Below are 22,067 nucleotides of genomic sequence, written 5' to 3' on the forward strand. Positions count from 1 at the left end.
ACAAATGGAGATGGCTGTGTTCCTACAAAACTTTATTTTCAAAAGATGACAACTGGACAGATTTGGCCCACAAGCCCTTCCAGGTGCCTGCTCTATGTAACTGAATTGAGGAACTTCAAGGAATCCAATGAAATGCTGGAAGTGCAATGGTAGGCACATGAGAGGGAAACATTTGCCTCTCCACACCCATATCTCACAATCTGAGATTCTTCCTGTGCCTTATCCGGCACACCCACCCCATTTTCACCTGAGAAGTACTTGGGCCGCACAGTCAGTGACTATTCCTTTCACATTAGCTTTGGTTGTTTCCAAGACTGCATAACTCAAGAGAGTCAAAAAGACAGACCAGACAGCTTAGGTCCATTATCTCCATGGCTTTCAGATATAATAAACAATTTAAGTCCAAGTGACAGATCAGACCTGAGATGGTGGAGAGGGTAAAGGACAGAAGCATACAGCATCCCCCCCAAAGAAGCAAAAGACCCACAGAAGCACTGAGGATAAAAACTGAAGACTGGGGGCGCCTGGGTGGCTCAGTCGGTTAAGTATGGGATTTTGGCTCAGGTCACGATTTCATGGTTCGTGAGTTCAAGCCCCGCTGAAGCATAGAGCCTGCTTTCGATCTTCTGCCTCCCTCTCCCACTGTCCCTCCCCAGCTCACACGCTCTCTCTCAAAGATAAGCAAACATTATAAACAAATAAACAAGTAAATAAAGACTTAGTTGCTGATAAATGATCCTGAGCACCTTCAACTAAACGCTGACAGGTCAAAGATCTAAATGAGGGTATCTGTGTGGACACAAACACGTACAGCCTGGTGGAATCACTGCACCCACATGCTGTGTTAGAAATAGAACTGATAGTATGTGAGACACAAGCGCCCAAGGTTCTGTGCGGGAAGAAGAGTAGAAGATTCAAAACATAATGGTGGAGGGGTGCCTGGGTGGCTCAGTCTGTTAAGCAACTGACTTCAGCTCAGGTCACGATCTTACGGTTTGTGGGGTCGGGCTCTGCGCTGACAGCTCAGAGCCTGGAGCCCATTTCGTAGTCTGTGTCTCCCTCTCTCTGCCCCTCCCCTTCTCACGCTGTCTTTCCTTCAAAAATAGATAAACATGTAAAAAAAAAAAAACATAAGGGTGGTAATAGAACAAATAAAGTTCTGAGTGTATCTAATATGGTGACGGTAGGAGGTCCCACACTACCATTTTGGCTTTCCTTGGGGATCTGTGAGAAACACGACTGAAATTTCTGGCTGGAGTAGGAGAAATGAACCCTCCTAGAAATATCTGGGACTATAACATTTCATTTATCAGATTGGAAATTTTTATAAAACTGTACCTTTATTTTGAAGTAAGACCGGCAATTCTCATAGAACTCTCATGATTATAACTATTTATTCTGACAGGCAATTCTTCTTTCCAGAAAGGATTCATTTAGATGAATAAATATTTGCCTCAATCCTCTGAGTATTTCATAGGCAATGGTAGGAATGATAAATTATTCACAACAGAATGATAAATATAGGGTGAAAAGCAGTAAGAATCTAAACACATAGAATTAGTATTATGGAATAGGATTTTGACCAAAAGAAATGAAATATTGGTCATTATTAGTATTAAGCAAATTTACAATTATATTCTAATATATATACAGATAATAATCCCATCAAATTGAAAAGAAACAAAATCCTTGAAATAAAGGGCTTTTAATTTATACATATAAGAATCAATTTATTCTTGAACAAAGGAGTGTTTTATATATTCAATACTTAGTCATCAAATATTTATATTTGTATACCACTATTCCAGATACAGTAAAACATTTTCTTGTGGCTGTAGCATAGTAATTATAATTTTTCCCATAGTATACCTTGTAGCTTAAACTATTATTTATTTTACTTAATTATTTAACTTATTTTTTAATTTGAATTTCTACCTTTTAAATCATGATAAAGTATGCATAACATAAACTTTGCCATTTTAACCAGGTTCAAGTGCACAGTGCAGTGGCATTTATATTGCCATCACCATTCAACCATCTCCAAAACTTTTTCACCTTCCCAAACTGAAACTTTGCATGAAACAAGAACTCCTCATTTTCCCTCCCCACAAGCCCCAGCAACCACAGGTCTACTTCCTGTCTCTATGAATCTGACTATTCTAGGTACTTCATATGAGTGGAATCATAAGTATTTGTCCTTTTGTCGCTGGCTTATTTCACTTAGCATAACATCTTCAAGGTTCATCCTTTAATTTTTTTTAATGTTCATCCACCCAACTTATGGCCATCTTGAATAATGCTGCTATGAACATATATGTGTAATATCTGTTCAAGTCTCTGTTTCAATTCTTTTGCACGTACACCCAGCAGTGGAATTGCTGGCTCATATGGTAATTCTGTTTAAATATCTGAGGAACCTCCATTGTGGTTTACATCATTATACATTCCCACCAACAATGCACAAGGGTTCCAATTTCTCCATATCCTCACCAACACTTATCTTTTGTAGTTTTTAATAGTAGTCACCCTATGAGTGGTATCTCATTTTGGTATTGATTTGAATTTTCCTAATGATCAGTAACATTGAGCAGCTTTTCTTGTGCTCATTGGCGTTTGTATATTTGCTTTGGAGACAAGTCTATTCAGGTCCTTTGCCCATTTTTTAACTGGCTTGTTTAAGACTAGCTTTTCTTATAAGCAAGTATGTTAGCCAAATTTTTAACATTGGTATTTTTTCACTTGATAAACTTTTGTGGATTTTATGTTCTTTACAAATCAGAATCACTGATTACACAATCTGATATTCTAGCAACATCCTTTATCTTTCAGGGTGCAGGACTATTACTTACTCCACATTTTTTAACCTCTGTGATTAAAAATACTGTAGTTCAAATCAAGGACTGAAAGTTGTAATATTGCACTAATGCTGGCTTGGAAGACCATCCAAAGACTGGAAAATATCATTAGTATTCATGAAATAAATGCTATCTAAATTTTATCTAACATTTATTTTTTGCATCCTTTGAAGTATAACATTTCTTCTTATCTAGCATTGCTTCTTTAAATTTATGGATTTATTTCCCAGGCCTATTACCATAAAGGGAAACAATTCAGTTTGATGACAGGGTTTTGGGATGATGGCTAAGTCTTGGCATGTTGATTTGGCATGACACATGAAACACTTGATTTGTGAAGATTTTGAAATTATTACTGCTGTAACATTACCTAACATTGTCATCTTTTTTCCCCTCTTGCTGGTCGCTAGTCCCCAAGAAGTTCTTTAAATTGGAAACCATTATCCATATATTAGAAATTGAAGACCAAACATGAAACCAGCTGATTCTAGATGTATACCATATTTCTAGGCCAAGCCTGTCTCTTTTCTTCTGGAATTTTAAAGCACTGAGAAAACAGCTCAACCTCCCCACATCTTGAATTCCTCTTTTTTAATTTCTTTTAATGTTTATTTATTTTTGAGAGATATAGACAGAGCATGGTCAGGGAAGGGGCAGAGAGAAAGGGAGACACAGAATCCAAAGCAGGCTCCAGGCTCCAAGCTGTCAGCACAGAGCCCGACGCGGGGCTCGAACTCATGGACTGTAAGATCATGACCTAAGCCGAAGTCAGACGTTCAACTGACTGAGCCACCCAGGTGCCCCTTGAATTCCTTTTTTTACTGATCAATAGTATATGAAAAATAAAAGTAACTGGGGACTGGAGTAGGCCAAACATACATTTATGTATAAAATTCTGTCATGAGATGGTACTCACTGCATATCCATAAATACACCCAGCAGAGATCTTTTAAGAAGAGCAATTTTGTCTCTTTTAACATGATGGCAAGTCATTTTGTCCATGTTCCAGTCCAGTAGATATTCTTAATCCCACAGTTTCATAAAGAGTTCCCAAAGGGGGAGCCTGGGTGGCTCAGTCAGTTAAGTGCCCGGCTCTTGATTTCAGCTCAGGCCAGGATTTCATGTTCGTGAGTTCGAGCCCCATTTGGGATTCTCTCTCTCCCCCTCTCTCTCTGGCCCTCCCCTGCTCATATTATCTCTCTGTCTGTCTCTCTCTCTCTCTCAAAATAAATTTTAAAAAGGGGTGCCTGGGTGGTTGAGTCGCTTAAGCGACTAACTCCTGATTTCGGCTCAGGTATGATCTCATGGTTCATGAATTTGAGCACTATCTGTGCTGATAGTGCAGAGCCTGCTTGAGATTCTCCTCTCTTCCTCTCTCTCTGCCCCTTCCCTGCTTGTGCTCTGTCTCAAAGTAAATAAATAAACTTTTTAAAAAATAGTAAAAAATTTAAAAATAAATTAAAAAAAAAAAAGAATTCCCAAGGGAAGCTATTATAATGCTCCTTATACCCAGTAACAACTGAGTATCAGCTATAAAGTGGTATTTGCTATTGAGAAAAGATACTTACTTGGAAATTATGTATATGGAAAAACTTGACCTTTGCATTTGTGTTCAAATAATTGAAAACACATAGGAAATTAGCCAAAACATTTTTATCATTAAATATTATCCTTTAATTCTTAAAAATTTTGAAGACAGATATCTCAGGTCTGCTCTACTTAATATTATTCTTTATCACCTGAAAAACATTTCTTCAACAAAATAGGAGTTAGAGTGTTCAAATGTCTCACCTCAGTTCATCTGAGGCTTCAAATCCAAAAAGAATGCCATTAATTGCCAGAATACCAGTGTAGGTCATGCTGAACTATTATGAAACCAGTCTTGCTGCCCTTAGCTTATCATCCATGAAGGGATGCAAGAAGGTAGAGGCAAATAAGACCTTTAGCAAGGGTTTCCCTAGAAGGAGTTGTCAGCAGGCCATGCATTTCACCCCACCAAACTGCCTCCCCTTTCCTTCAAGCCACTTGAGGGACTCTTCAAAAAGAGTATCTGAGATCTTGGCCCTGTTCTGAGAACTGGAAATTACGTAAGGACTTGACACGTGGCCTAAAAACATACCAAAAGCAAGAAGTTATGGTTAAATCAGGTAAAAGCAGCAAAAGTAACAGGTTTGGGAGTAAACTGCACTCCTGCCAATGATGAAGAGAAAGGAGGAGTTTTCCTTATGAGCCAAGTAGACCATCAGCAGAGCACAACTAGCTCATATAAAAGGAATTCTATGGGGCATCTGGGTGGCTCAGCAAGACTTCAGCTCAGGTCATGATCTCACAGTTCATGGGTTCAAAACCAGGGTCGGGCTCTGCACTAACAGTGCAGAGCCTGCTTATGATTCTCTGTCTCCCTCTTTCTCTGCCCCTCCCCGCTCATGTTCGTTCTCATTCTCTCTCTCTCTCTCTCTCTCTCTCTCTCTCCCTTCCTGTCAAAAAAAAAAGTATAAGGAATTCTATCCATGAGGGCTGCCTATAGGACCATGTGACCTGAATGGATAGTCTCTATGTACAGAGGACCACAATGAGACAGAGACTAGAGGGGAAGAACTACAGTCTGAGGTCTCAGGATCCTACAAAGCTCCCCGCAAGACAAAGAGCCACCACCTGAGATTCAGGGGAACAGAAGTCTCCAGCACAGGGCTCCAATTACACCAGTCAACTGAAGGCTTTTTGTGGGCTCACCAACTCAGTTCCCTTTCCCTAAGAGGACCTGACTCTGAAGGAATTACAGCAGCTAGCAGTATGGAAGAGAATCATGGAAGAATGAAGAAAATATCACCTCCCAACTCTCTCTCTCTCTCCCTCTCTCTCTCACTCCAGGTTTCCAAAAAGACAGGCCCAAGTTGGGGAAAGGGAAAAGTCATAAATTCCACAAGAGTCTGAAGTTATGATTTTAGATTGAGCTGGACTTTTTAATACTTTACATGAAACAGCAGGAAAAATATTGATAGGACTTGCCTGGGATTTCATCCATGAGCAATGAAAATGAGTCAAGACTGCAGGTTGCAGAGGTAGGGTGGGGGAGAATAAAGTTTCTGCCTATTCTCCACTGAGTCCAACTCGAACAACACATCTGTTATATGTGTGAGGGTAAAAAGAAGTATTTGAAGATAAAAAGGTTATTCCCTTCGGGAATAAAATAAAGGCATAAAGTCACTTTCTGGAGCCAGTCCATGTCTACAGACAAAATATAATCTCAGTCCTCAGCTTTATGGGCTGTGTTTTGAAATCTTGTATTTATGTGCTAAGTTTCTCTTCCCCTGCAGAGATGGTGTCATTATTTGTTTAAATAACGAGTTTGGTATGAAATGGTAAATATGTCAAACCACACTTTTGCTGGGGATCACTGACTATAAAGTTGGACAGATGGCCACAATACTCTGAATTTCTGGAGAAAAAAACACTTCCTGAGAAGACAGGGTGCAACCAAGACATTCATAATTTAGACCAGTAGTTTCCAATTATTTTGACTATAAGGACCCTTTTAATGTCATATCCATATTGATTATTGACCCAATCTAGAAATGATGCTTATTGCCATGTGAATGCCACATGAACTAAACTGGACTACAAATTTTAGAGGTGTAAAAAAAAAAAAAAAAGAAAGAAAGAAAGAAAGAAAAACAGAAACAAAAACCAAACTTGCCCATTGTTATTCCATTTGACTTAACTCTGAGTCTTTCTCTTCTTTCCTTCCTTCCCTTCTTTCTGCCATCCTCCTCCATCCATTCCTCCCTCCTTTCTTTCCTTCCTTCTTTTTCTCTCCTTCAAAACTTTGATGGATTTACAGTGCAGGCAGACTTCTAATTATTCTTTTCTAAGAGATGTGGTTATGCGGTGAATATGCAGAAAATGATGAGAATATATATATATACACACACACAGACTAACTCACTCCGGAAGAATCCAACCGCAGCACTGTTTTGTTTTGTATTGCCGTTGCCATGATATGAATGTTGGATGCAGTTGCTACATGTTTTGCCATATCCATTTGGGCTCACCCCTCTCAGCTATCAACTCTGAAGCACTATGGAGGCATGGTGATTTCTTTAGTAATCTACAGAAATTTCATTTTAATAACTACTCTCTGTAACATGAACTGTATTTCAAAGTCCAATTTTTTTTCACTTTTCTGAATGGCTTCATGAAAATATAATTTATACAGCATTAAATCCACCCACCATAAGTACATAAATCAATAGACAGAGTTTTACAACCATCGCCACAATCTAAAAAGTCTCCTCATGCTCATTTGCAGTTAATCCCCTGCTCCCATCTCCAGCTTTAGGCAACCACTGATCTGCTTTCCAGCTTATAAATTTGTCTTTTCCTAGACATTTCACGTAAACGGAATCAGACAATACCTAGTCTTTTGCATCTGGCCTTTTTCATGTAGCTTGATGTTTTCTGAGGTTTACCCATACTGTAGTATGAGTCAATACTACACTCCTTTTGACAGCCGAGTGGATCGCGCTCTTTATCATATGTCTCAAGTCGCAGTCAAAGCCAAACCTCATGCCGCTTTTCTTCTATGTCCTTCTTGTGTGCGCTAATATGGTTACCATAGATTTTGAACGTTGACCTGTCCTGCATTCCTGGGATGAATCCCACTCGATTGTGATGTATTGTCATTTTATACACTGCTGGATTCAATTTGTTCATATTTTGTGGAGAATTTTTGCTTCCTTGTTCATGAGGGACATTGGTCTTTGGTTTTCTTTTCTTGAAATGTCTTTAGTTTGGAATCAGTGTAATGCTGGCCTCACGAAATGAGTTTGGAAGTATTTCCTGCGTTTCTAATTTCTGGAAGAGGTTGTGTAGAACTGACAGCATTTCTTACTCAGTGTTGGTAAAATTCACCATGAAACCATCTGGGCCTGAAGTTTTCTTTTCTAAAGGGTATTTAACTAAAAATATAATGTCTCTAATAGATATAGCACGATTCACATTAGTTCCTCTTGACTGAGTTTTGGTACTTTGTGTCTTTTAAGGAATTATTATATTCTATTTTATCTCAATTTTTTAATTCGTGGGCATAGAGTTATTTGTAATATTCTGTTGATATCCTTTCAATGCCTTTGTTGTCAGGAGTGATGGCCCTTCTTTCATTCCTGATACTTTGTATTCCTGATAACTTTGTATCTTCTCTCTTTTTATCTTGGTCAGTATGACTAGAAGTTTATCAGTTGTGTTTTGTTTTTGTTTTTGTTTTTGTTTTTTTTGAGTATAGTTGACACACAGTGTTACTTTAGCTTCAGGTGTACCACATAGTGATTGAACTTCTCTATACATTATGCTCACCACAAGTGTAGCTACTTTCTGTCACCATGCAATGCTATTACAATATTGTTGATTATATTCCCTACGCTGTGCCTTTTATTCCCATGACTTACTCATTCCATAACTGGAAGTGTGTATCTCCCACTCCCCTTCACGTATTTTGCCCACCCTTTCCCCACCCCCGGCAACCATCAGTTTGTCCTCTGCATTTCTAGGTCTAATTCTGCTTTTGTTTCTTTATTCATTTGTTTTGTATTTTAGATTCCACATATGAGTGAAATCATATGGTGTTTGTCTTTCTCTGATTTTATTTCACTTAGCATAATACTCGAGGTCCATCCATGATATCACAAATGGCAGAGCTCATCCTTTTTTATGGTTGTGCAATTCAGTGTTCAATATTTATAATGAAGTTCTTTGATGACTTAATCAGTATTTGATTCCTACTTATTTTAAAGATTGTTTTTAATGTAATTTGGATTGTATCCCTCTACTGCTTAAATCTTTCCCAGTATGCCATGGCCCTTGCACCCTTATATAGTGTCTTGTCAAGCATCCTGGTTGTTTTTGGTATTTCAGTCACAGTGGTATTCTCTTAGGCTTTTTAAGGTATCTAGGTCCTTCCTACCTCAGGGCCTTTGCACACGGTGTTCTCACTGCCTGAACTGCTCTTCCCCTTGATCCTTGAATGGCTGGCTCTTACTCATATTTTAGGTCTAAATGATAACTCCCCAGAAAAGCCTTTGCTGACCATCCCATTTACACTATGCATCCCCTCCTCTATTAATCTCTGTCACAGTACCTTATTTGATTCTTTCATAATAACACAATTTATTAATACATGCCATAGTATTTTTTTAACTTCTTTATAAAATGTCTCTAACGCTAGGCTGTAAGCTCTCAAAAGGCAGAAATCATGTCTGCATTGTTCAACCTGTACACTCAACACAGCCAGGCAATACAGAAGCTCAAGAAACATGCATTGGAGGGGTGGCTGGGTAGCTCAGTCAGTTGAGCAGCCAACTCTTGATTTCAGCTTGGGTTATAATCCCAGGGCTGTGGGATCGAGCCCCACATCTGGCTCCATGCTGGGTGTGGAGTCTGCTTGAGACTCACTCTCTCTCTCTCTCTCTCCCTCCCTCCCTCCTTCCCTCTCCAAATTTAAACTAAATTTTTTAAAAGCAATATGCATTGGAGTGGGAGGAGGAAGACAGAAGAAAGTAAGGGAGGGAATTATTTGGGCATTTCTGGATCTTTTGTTATGTCAAATGTAAAAGGGTATACAAGAATAATATAACAAATACACATGCTTATTTGGCAAGCAAGTTGAAGTCTTGTGTCTTGTGTCCCTTCCATGTCCCATATCCCTCCCTTTCCACTCCCCAGGGGTAAGCATTCTCTTAAATTTAGTATTTCTCACTACCATGCAGGTCTTTATATTTTAACCACATTTAAGTGAATTACTAAAAAATATACATGATTTTTATTATTTTAACTCTGCATAAATAGCATCATCCTGCATATCAGTTTTTGTAACTTGCTTTCTTCACTGAATTTTATGTTTGGAAAATGCATCGAATTCATTTCACGTTGTTCTAGCTTATTCTTTCCACTGCTTAATAGTATCCCATTATATTACACACTTATCCATTTTCATATTGAAATACACTTCATCTCATATTTTCACCTTTTGGCTATTAAAAACAATGCTGCTGTGAACATTTTCCATGTCCCCTCATGCACATGTTCAAGACTTTCTATAGGGACATGCCTAAAGGTGAAACTGGAGATCATAGGGCAGACTCATGTACAATCTCAAAGAGCTTGCCAAATTGCTCTCCAACACGGGTATCATTTTCCAACATGGATATCAGTCCTCCAGCAATGTTCATGGATTTCTTTGCTTTATCCACACTTAGTAGTGTCAGACTCTTAAATGTCTTACAATCTCTTCAGTGTGAAATGGAATATTATTTCTGTTTTAATTTGCATTGGTCTAAAAACAACTGAGCCTGAGTAACTTTTTATAGCCAGTCAGGTTTCCTTTTCTGGAGATTGCCTATTTTTCTGCTGAATTGTTTCTTTTTTCTATTTGATTTTAAGGAATTTTTAATATATTCTGGTTATTAATCTTTGGTCCGTTACCTTCTAAGGGTCTGTGATTCATCTTCTTGCTTTTATATGGTGGCTTCTGATGCACAAAAGTTTTTCATTTTAATAAGTAGTGAAGTTTATCAATCTTTTCTTTGTAGTTTATACTTTTCGTATGTTGTCTACAAAATTCTTCCCTGCCCTAAGGTCATAAAGATGCTTTCCTATATTATTTTCTATAAGTTTTAAAGTTTTGCTTTTTATATTTAGGGCATAAATTGACCTCGAACATTATTTTATTATATAGAATAAACTAAAGTTTATTCAATTTTTATCTTTCCCCATAAGGATAATTAATGTTCAACCATCAATTATTGTTTACTCTATTCTTTAATGATTTATAGTATAAGCCCTAAAAAAACATGTTTCCATATATATGCCCACATGTTTCTGAGCTCTCTATTCTGTTCCATTGATGTATTTCTTTATCCTTGTACTAATATTATGGGTTGCATGTCTTTATATCTAAAAGGGCAAATCTGCCTACCAGGTTCTTCCTTAAAACTGCCTTAACTGGGGCGCCTGGGTGGCGCAGTCGGTTAAGCGTCCAACTTCAGCCAGGTCACGATCTCGCGGTCTGTGAGTTCGAGCCCCGCGTCGGGCTCTGGGCTGATGGCTCGGAGCCTGGAGCCTGTTTCCGATTCTGTGTCTCCCTCTCTCTCTGACCCTCCCCCGTTCATGCTCTGTCTCTCTCTGTCCCAAAATTAAATAAAAAACGTTGAAAAAAAAAAAAAAACTGCCTTAACTATTCTTAGCTCTTAAGTAGAGCCCTCAGACTTTTTCTATTTAAAATTTTAAAATGGGTCTAATTCTCTAAAATATTCTCTTTGATATGAGTCCTGAGGTCCCTCCTGAGTACCTATCCCCAAGAGAAATCCTGTAATCTGTCCATACAAGGACAGAGATTAAGAAAATGCCATGGGAGTTGGGGGGTGGTGCCTGGCTAACTCAGTCAGTAGAGCTTGCAACTCTTGATCTTGGGGTTGCGAGTTAAAGCCTCATGATGGGTGTAGAGATTACTTAAAAATAAAATTTTTAAGAAAAAAATAAGAAGATGCCATTGGGGAATTCACAAAAATCAAAAGGGTACTTTGCAAACCGCTTTCCTAATAATAATAATAATAATAATAATAATAATAATGATTTATTAAAGGGCAAACAGTGTTCCTACCACAAAATTAGTCTAGTCAATAATATAATGTAATGTTTATCCTTCTAGGAAGAAAAAATAATGAAGTTGATAATAAAAAAAGTAAATATTTTAAAATGTGGTAGAGAGGTATGGCCAACTAATCTTTGACAAAGCAGGAAAGAATATCCAATGGAATGAAGACAGTCTCTTCAGCAAGTGGTACTGGGAAAACTGGACACTGACATACAGAAAAATGAACCTGGACCACTTTCTTGCATCATATACAAAAATGAGCTCCAAATGGATGAAAGACCTCAATGTAAGACAGGAAGCCATCAAAATCCTCGAGGAGAAAGCAGGCAAAAACCTCTTTGACCTTGGCCGCAGCAACTTCTTACTCAACACATCTCTGGAGGCAAGGGAAACAAAAGCAAAAATGAACTATTGGGACCTCATCAAAATTAAAAGCTACTGCACAGCAAAGGAAAAAATCAACAAAACTAAAAGGCAACTGACAGAATGGAAGAAGATATTTGCAAATGACACATCAGATAAAGGGTTAGTATCCAAAATCTATAAAGAACTTATCAAACTCAACACCCAAAAAACAAATAAGCCAGTGAAGAAATGGGCAAAAGACATGAATAGACACTTCTCCAAAGAAGACATCCAGATGGTCAACCAACACATGAAAAAATGCTCCAGATCACTCATCATCAGGGAAATACAAATCGAAACCACAATGAGATACCACCTCACACCTGTCAGAATGGCCAACATTAACAACTCAGGCAACAACAGATGTTGGTGAGGATGCAGAGAAAGAGGATCTCTTGCATTGTTGGTGGGACTGCAAGGGGGTGCAGCCACTCTGGAAAACAGTATGGAGGTTCCTCAAAAAACTAAAAATAGAACTACCCTACGACCCAGCAATTGCACTACTAGGTATTTATCCAAGGGATACAGGTATGCTGTTTCAAAGGGACACATGCACCCCAATATTTGTAGCAGCACTATCAACCATAGCCAAAGTATGGAAAGAACCCAAATGGCCATCGATAGATAAATGGATAAAGAAGATGTGGTATATATATACAATGGAGTATTATTCAGCAATCAAAAAGAATGAAATCTTGCCATTTGCAACTACATGGATGGAACAAGAGGGTATTATGCTAAGCGAAATTAGTCAGTCAGAGAAAGACAAATATCATATGACTTCACTCATATGAGGACTTTAAGAGACAAAACAGATAAACATAAGGGAAGGGAAGCAAAAATAATAAAAAAAAAACAGGGAGGGGGCAAAACTAAGAGACTCTTAAATATAGAGAATAAACAGAGGGTTACTAGAGGGGTTGTGGGAAGGGGGAGATGGGCTAAATGAGTAAGGCACATTAAGAAATCTACTCTTGAAATCATTGTTGCACCATATGCTAACTAACTTGAATGTAAATTTAAAAAATAAATAAAATAAAAAAATAAAATAAAACAGGGGTGCCTGGGTGGCTCAGTCAGGTAAGAGTCTGACTTCGGCTCAGGTCATGATCTCGCAGTTCACGAGTTCGAGCCCCGCATTGGGCTTCACTGACAGCTCAGAGCCTGGAACCTGCTTCGGATTCTGTGTCTCCCTCTCTCTCTGCCCCTCCCCAGCTCATACTCTCTCTCTCAATAATAAATAAAACATTTAAAAAAATTAAAAATAAATAAACAAAATAAATCCTAGCTCTGAAAAAAAATAATAAAATAAAATAAAATAAAATAAAATAAAATAAAATAAAATAAAATGTGGTAGAGAGGATTTTTAATACTAAATTTTTATAATTAATAACACGCTCAGAAGATGCAAAGGAAAACAGGTACAACCTAAAATTAAAGTGTTAATGGGGCGTCTGGGTGGCTCAGCCGGTTAAGTGTCCGACTTTGGCTCAGGTCATGATCTCACAGTTTGTGGGTTTGAGCCCCACATCAGGCTCTGTGCTGACAGCTCAGAGCCTGGAGCCTGCTTCGGATTCTGTGTCTCCCTCTCTCTCTGTTCCTCCCCCGCTCATGCTCTGTCTCCCTCTCTCCTTCAAAAACAAATTAAAAAAAAAACAAAAAACATTAAAATTAAAGTGTTAAGGGAAGTATTATACTTCTACAAGTATACAGAAGTAGAGAATGGTCACTTAAAACAAAAAACTTAAAAAATATAAATAATGTACTTTAAGAGATTTTTCTCTACCCACTGGTACAAAGGAAACACTAGTTTTCTCAAAAAGTAATTCCTGGGGCACCTGGGTGGCTCAGGTGGTTAAGTGTTCGATTTTGGCTCAGGTCAAGATCTTGCAGTGCGTGAGTTTCAGCCCCGCGTCGGGCTTTGTGCTGACAGCTCAGAGCCTGAAGCCTGTTTCGGATTCTGTGCTTCCTTCTGTCCCTGCCCCTCCCCCACTTGCACTCTGTCTCTCTGTCTCTCTCTCTCTCTCTCTCTCTCTGTCTCTCTCTCTCTCTCAAAAATAAAGATTAAAAAAAATTTTTTTTTAAAGTAATTCCTAGTGGCTTATAGCTTTTTAAACACTGCCCCCTAATGTTCACACTCTGAAATGATAAGAGGACCTCGCTAACAAAAATAATCTGGTCCTTCCTCCCCTGTGATCAGTCTAGCATTTTTGTCCTGCAGACCAGATTTCACATACTGAGGCAATCTCAACCACACAACTGTCAGAGTGCATTAAAGTAAATCTCTCAACCATTCTAAGATTACTCTCATCAGCAATAAGGCCAACATGTGAGTGAGAACAGACTATTTGGGCTTGGACAGCACTGACAGAACAGCAATGCCACTGGGAAACATCAGGAAAGTCTAGGATCCCAATCATAACATGTGCAACTTTAGACTGATCTAATCAGTCTTATTAAAAAATATCAAAAACAAACACTGATTACCAAGAATATCAAACTTTTAAAAAAGAGATGGCCCTTACTTTATATACACAAATTCATGACTCATAAATGACCTTTGCTTCCAAAAGAATCTGTTGAAATTTAAACTCCCTGATGAGCAAACTTGTTCATGACTTCCACCACTGAAAATATGATTAACAACAAATGAAAGAGAAGAGCAAGGATATGTTATTCTCAAGTCAAGCTGTTCGGTGTCTTATGGTCGCAAAGTCCGTGTCATTACTTAACAATGATATATGTCTAAGTTTGGAAAGCATAGGGCACTTAATATTTAGTCAAGAGGCCTGAGTTTTAAACCCATCTGCCATTAAATATCTGTATGACCAGAGGTCCCTTAGATGTTCTGGACCTGTTTCCTTATCAGGAAATAAAGGAGAATGCACTGTATGGATGTTATTCTAATGATTGTCAGGAGATGGGGATGTAAAGGATTACAGAATTATGGAAGGTATTTTTCCAGACTACAAATGCTTTTCCCCATCACTTCTTTATTTCCCCATCTGTAACACTGAAAAGAATATGAAATCCCCATTCTCCCCATAGCTGAGAATTTCTGAATTATATAGTCTATCTCCAAGGCCCTTTGCCACACCAAAATGTTAATACGGGATCTGAGAACTGGAAGAAAACACAGAGATTCTCTAATCACAAGCCAAGGCCCAGAAGAACTCTTGGCTCTAAACATTTAGTTATAGTATGTGGAACTTTGAGAACTGTGAGGCTCCCCACGTGGATTATTAGCATTTTATTAGGCTGGGGGATATGATAAAATACATTATTATTCCCAAACTTTACCCCTCTTGAAATCCACACCTTGCCATGTGACTCCGTAGTTCCTGCCACGTAGAGTAGAATATATTTCGACCACACATTGGTAGTGGCCTTTGGCCATATGACTTTCCTTGACCAAAGTAAAGTAAGCAAATCAGATGCGAGCACACGCTTTAAATGTGCTTGTGAATTTGGGCTTGTTCTCTGTACGCTTGCCTTTCACTATGAGAAGATGCATTTGGTAGCCACTGATCCAAGGAGTATAAGAGACATGGAGAACAGGCCAGGCGCCCAACATAAAACTTGGAGCCCAATCTAACCAGTCATAGATCAGACAAATCGCAGCCAACCCAAATTCATGAGAATGAGAAATAAAGACTGTCATATGAGATTTTGCATTTGCCAATTACATAGCATTTTTATGATAACAGGATAATTCAGAAGATAATATTTTACCTATTTTAATAATTCAGACTTCAACATTTCCATTGGACTGTGATATTTTAGGGAAAAATATTTCCCTTTCTCTGACACATATAAATATTGTCATACAGATACAAAAACAAAAGTGTGATTACAGGTCTATAAAATAGCACATCTAAGAAAGACTCAGATCTAGAGGCAAAGAGTCATCTACTATGTACAGACTCTGTCTCTCATGCTGATTCAGTAGAGAAGTTAATGATCATTGGGCCCTTCATCCTCTCTAAAATAATATCAAATATTGCAGTTATAGCCTAATTTATATGAAAATAGCACCACAAAACTATACCATGAAAAGCACTATTTTTACTAAAGCAATATGTCATAGTCAAAGTATTATTGTATCCCAAGTAACCCGAATGCATAGAAACAGAAGTATTTTGGTTATTACTTTATGACTAACAGATATCTTTAATCCTATCACTCTTCAACTACCTCTACCATGACTACTCTAATTCAGGCCACCAACATCTCTAGCCTGGACTAGTTCAATAGCTTCACAATTGTTCTTCCACTTCTACCCTTGTCTTCTATAATCTTTTTCTCAACACGGTAGCTAAACTCATCCTTTAAAAAAAAAAATGTCACATCATATCATTCTTCTGCTCAAAACACTCCATTGGCTTATACACTTATTCAAAATAAAAGTCAAACTCCTTCAGTAAGAGTCACCCTGAACTCTTCATGATCTTGCTAACCAACATCTCCCTGATTTTCTTCCTATTACATTCCTCTTGGCTCACTCTGCCTTGCTGGTCCTCAAACATGCCCAGCACATTCCTGCCTCAGGTCCTTTGCACTTGCTGTTTTATTTTTATTTTTTTTATGTTTATTTATTTCTGAGACAGAGAGAGACAGAGCATGAGTGGGAGAGGGGCAGAGAGAGAGAGGGAGACACAGAATCTGAAGCAGGCTCCAGGCTCTGAGCTGTCAGCACAGCTCACAAACTGTGAGATCATGACCTGAGCCAAAGTCGGTCGCTCAACCCACTGAGCCAACCAGGTGCCCCTGCACTTGCTGTTTTTCTTTCCTGAAACCATCTTTGCCAATATCTACATGATTCACTCCTTTACTTCATCCAGGTCTCTGCTCAAATGTCACCTTATCAAGGGAAACTTCTCTTACTTCCAAGCATAAAATAGCTCCTCCTTACCTCATCCCCCTCGCCGTACTTTATTTCTCTTTTGCCCTTATCACTACTGGGTTCAATTATAAAAGACAAAAACAAAAGAATGTTTTTGTTTCTGTATTTACTATCTATCTCCCTAACCTATAATGCAAACCTCAATGAAAGTATAAATATGTGTTATTCAGTGCTACATCCCAGGACCTTAGAATACTGCCTGGCAGATCATAGGCCTGCAGTAAATATTTAGAAGATGAATGAATAAAGACTGAAAATATTAAGAAAGTTTTCTGACAAAAACTATCAATGTAACTTGGAATTTTCAGAGCCACCTCTCTATATTGCATCCCTAATTAATACACAATTGCTTATAAAATAGAAAACTTAACTAATATAATGACTTTTTTCTTTTGGACCTAAAGACACACACGCACACACACGCGCGCACACACACACCCACACACACACACACACACACACACACACACACACACAATGTTCACCGGCTCAACAATCTGGAAGACTATATATAAAGCACTCTTTTCCTTCACCTGGCTTAACGCTTTTGAATATATTAAAGGGATATGTTGGGATCCTGTGCTATCTTTTTTTTTTAATGTTTTTATTTTTATTTTGAGACAGAGAGAGACAGAGCATGAACAGGGGAGGCGGAGACACAGAATCTGAAGCAGGCTCCAGGCTCTGAGCTGTCAGCACACAGCCCGACACGGGGCTCTAACTCACAGAGTGTGAGATCATGACCTGAGCTGAAGTCAGACACTCAACCAACTGAGCCACCCAGGCACCCCGAGACCCTGTGCTATCTTAAAGCCAACTAATATTTCACCTATATTTCTATGTATTAATTAATAACAGTACTTCGTAAATGTTTGTAGAATATCAGTAGAAAAATGGGCAAAAAACTACAGACATACAATACAAGAAGAAATACAAACAGCCAATCAAAGCATGAAAATCTTCATTTAGGTTAATGTTCTTTAACGATGAGTTGGGGGTGAGGGCAAGGGAGAACGGAATCACTTCAGGAAAGCCAACACTAGCAAGAGGTTTCTTACGTACATAAAGAAACCCAATAACTGAAAAGTCTACTCACTGGGGAGGGTGTGGGGTACAGATACCTGTGATGGAACAATAGATGATGTGAGGAGCAATCTTGTCTATATCTTCATATCCTAGGCCCATTTCAGACAGTTTGCCAGGGACATAGTTTTCCACAAACACATCACAAACAGCTGCAAGCTGAGGAAAGAGGTGAAGATGAGTCAGACTTCTTCAGGGACCTTCCAGACTTTCAACAAGCCCCCACATGACACAATTCTAATTTCAGTAAACACAGTTGATCTTCACTTTGTAATAGTCCAGAAAAACAACAAGAAAAGTAGAATTACAAAGTAGAATTAAATAAACACAAAGGCTCTGGTCAACTACTTGAGATATTACTGCCAATAAAACAATGGCCATTAAAATATTCGGTAACTACTATGGCGTTAAGTGGATTCTGCTTATGTTAAATGTAAGAAATATCTAGGTTACATGGTCCCAACATATTCTCAGAAGTTTCAGTAGGAAAGGTAAAATATATGTATAAAAATATATGAAAAACATCTTCTAAACCCTTTATAAAAAACTAAATATGATGTTTTTTGCTATTCATCATGGTCACTATGTAATGTTTGTTCCTCATTACAACCTGAACATATAGGTGTTTAATACATGTAAACATGATTCAGAAATGTCTTCATACTTTTCAGATGCTTCCTTTCCAAAGAGTTCTAAATGTATTTAATGAATCATTTAAATATATATATTCATATTAATATAATATATATACATATATACATATATATAATATATATAAATATGTATATTAAACCATAGCTCAGTGAATCAGTAAGTCAGAAACAAGACCCAGATTTTGATTCCCAGATCACTGCAATCCGAATTAGAGGACAATGAACCACTGTAAACCTTAACCTTAAATTTTCAAAATTTCAATTGTGACTACACACCTTTTAAGGTATGTTTTAAAGTCATCCAAAAATTATACTATTTCACCCAGAGAAATTCATTACAGTAATCCTTTTTTTTAAAGAATTTATTTTTAAGTAATCTCTATACCCAACGTGGGACTCGAACCTACAATCCCAAGATCAAGAATCACATACTCCACCAGCCAGGTGCCCCATTACAGTAATTCTTGAACATATTCAAGTGCCTAATAACTATTCAACAATTTTTTTAATTGCCATGGTGACATAGACTTAAATATATCCACGCATACAAACTAATGTAATAGAGTAAGACTCTAGATAAAAGATGGGCAAACTTTTTCCATAAAAGGTCAAATAGTAAATATTTCAGCCTTTGAAGGCCACATACATTCCCTGTCAGATACTCTTCTTTATTTTCCTTCAGCAATCTTTAAAAATGTAAAATCGAGGGGCGCCTGGGTGGCGCAGTCGGTTAAGCGTCCGACTTCAGCCAGGTCACGATCTCGCGGTCCGTGAGTTCGAGCCCCGCGTCAGGCTCTGGGCTGATGGCTCGGAGCCTGGAGCCTGTTTCCGATTCTGTGTCTCCCTCTCTCTCTGCCCCTCCCCTGTTCATGCTCTGTCTCTCTCTGTCCCAAAAATAAATAAAAAACGTTGAAAAAAAAAAATTTAAAAAAAAAAAAAATGTAAAATCGATTCTTAGTCCAAGGACCATACAGAAACAAACCTGATATGACCCACATTATCTACAAACCTCTGCTCTAGATTAAAAAGACAGAATTAGCATCAACTTTAGATGGAAACATGTAAATAAACTGAATGCCTATATGTTACTGTGTCACTGAGTTTGGAATATATATATGGAATTGTCAGATTTAACAAAATTTGGAGGGAGGGGATCTCAGGAAACATCTCAAGGAAATAAGCTGTCATCCTCCAGAGCTCCTGAAACAGTGGCACCAGGAGCCAGGTAAACACTTCTCTAGAGAGAAATGATAAATATATTAAGACATAGGACAGAGATAGAAAGGTTGAAGTATGCACTCCAAATCTCAAGCCATATAGGTGTCTTTCCAAATTTCAGGTACCAATTAACATTTGAGCTGTTTGTAAGCAACTCCATACAGGGAGAGTCCCAATAAAAATGCATTTACTTATTTATTGTTAATGATTCTACCAAGTACTGCTTGCTTAGGGATTTGGAGGAAGGCCAAGTGTTTATTTTAAATAAAACAAAATGGTACACTTTAATTTATTCCACAAATTCTTCTGAGCCTCTATTTACTATTGACAAGGCACTCCTGTGGGCTGTAAAGAAAACAAACTACATCAAACACATCTAGACTTCTACACTGGTCATCTCTTGCTGCATATATTCTGCATGGCGCACTATATAGCACCTTATGCAAATGACATTTAATGAATTATTTAATTTTTAAAAACTCTGTGTGGGTTCCCCAAGAAGTTAAACATAGAATTACCATATGACCCAGCAATGCCTCTCCTAGGTATATACTCAAAAGAACTAAAATCAGGGACCCGAACAGATACTTGTATGCCAATGTTCAAGGCAGCAGTATTATTTGCAATAGCCAAAAGGTGGAAATAATCCAAGTGTCCATCAGCAGACAAATGTATCCATCCATAAAGTGGAATATTACTCAGTTGTAAAAAGAGAATGAAGTTCTGATACATGCTAGAACATACACAAACCTTTAAAATATTATACTAAATGGGCTCCTGGGTGGCTCAGTCAGAAGGGCGTCTGACTTCGGCTCAGGTCATGATCTCGCGGTCCGTGAGTTCAAGCCCCACGTTGGGCTCTGTGCTGACAGCTCAGAGCCTGGAGCCTGTTTCAGATTCTGTGTCTCCCTCTCTCTCTGACCCTCCCCCATTCATCCTCTGTCTCTCTCTGTCTCAGGGGCGAATAAACGTTTAAAAAAAATTTTTTTTAATATTATACTAAATGACATTAATCAGACACAAAAATACAAATATTGTATAATTTCACTTATATAAAATACTCACAATAGGCAAACCCATAGAGACACAAAGTAGATGAGAGATTATCAGGGGCTGGAGTGAGTGGGAAGTGGAATTATTGCTTAATGGATACAGTTTCTGTCTGGGGTGATGCAACATTTTAGAAATAGATAGTAGTGGGCCACCTGGGTGGCTCAGTCGGTTAAGCGTCCAACTCTTGGGTTTCCGGTCAGATCATAATCTCATGGTTCGTGAGTTCAAGCCCCACATCGGGCTCTGTACTGACAGTTGCAGAGCCAGCTTGGGATTCTCTGTCTCCCTCACTCTCTCTGCCCCTCCCCTGCTCACTCTCTATCTCTTTGTCTCAAAATAAATAAAACATTTAAAAAAAATAGCAGTGCTGATTGTACAGTATTAGGAATATATTAATGCCACTGAACTGTGTACTTAAAAATGGTTAAAATGGAAATTTTTATGCTCTATATATTTTACCACAACAAAAAATTTTTTAACCATGTAAGGTATTTGTATTTTTAGACTTCTAAGGAATCCTAAGTCACATCTCAATCTACATAAAGTATATAGATGAACCACAAACAAATGCACTATTTCAATAACAGAAGGAAATAAATATAATGAGTAATTTATATTAATATAAAAGTATAAAAATATTTCAAGTAACCAAAAAAAGCAGATTAAAAAACAATATACATGGTATTATCTCACGTTTTCGGGAAAAATAAGTATACAAGGACATAAAGAGATTGGATATGATATACTAAAATATTAATGTCTTTGCATGCACTTGTATTATTTCTTGGGTAACATGAAAAAAAAATGGTAACTAAAAAGAGCTGTGCTCAGAGTACCATGTAGTCTGGCTCTACAACATTACAAGAAAAATACAGAAAAGTTGAGTTTAAGAGCTACATATTTCTACTAATAAAGATGCACAGTAGTTTTTTTATGATTACCCAAGAAATCAACATGTATGCATTTTGATATTTATTTATTAAGAAATACCCCAAAAAAGTTTATAGGGCAGAAATTATTCCTTTCTCCATTTTACAAATATTTATTTTAGATATGTACTAGCCACTTACTAGATATTGATTCCAAGCTGGTCTGTCATTGACCATATTCTCTCTCCCTCTCTGTTTTAGGATATTCACCCATTTCAAGATTATATCTATTCCCTACAGCTTTAGCTAATCATTCAGAAGTATTCTAAGAAAATAGTGCAAAACTCAGAGCCATGAGAAATTGATCTCCACACTAACTAC

At 37.8% G+C, this 22,067-nt stretch overlaps 1 protein-coding gene across 3 annotated transcripts in view; it reads right to left on the bottom strand.

Annotated features, from left to right (window-relative positions):
* Positions 1-22,067, bottom strand: part of SUGCT (succinyl-CoA:glutarate-CoA transferase) — a 755,607-nt gene that overhangs the window by 692,081 nt on the left and 41,459 nt on the right. For all 3 annotated transcript variants that reach the window (XM_060632202.3, XM_060632197.3, XM_060632204.2), the window contains exon 6: positions 17,932-18,052. In XM_060632202.3, coding sequence (XP_060488185.2) covers positions 17,932-18,052 — 121 coding nt within the window. The remainder of the gene's footprint in view (positions 1-17,931; positions 18,053-22,067) is intronic.

Source organism: Panthera onca, chromosome A2, assembly GCF_046562875.1.
Source record: "Panthera onca isolate mPanOnc1 chromosome A2, mPanOnc1 haplotype 2, whole genome shotgun sequence".
Classification (NCBI taxonomy): Eukaryota; Metazoa; Chordata; class Mammalia; order Carnivora; family Felidae; genus Panthera; species Panthera onca.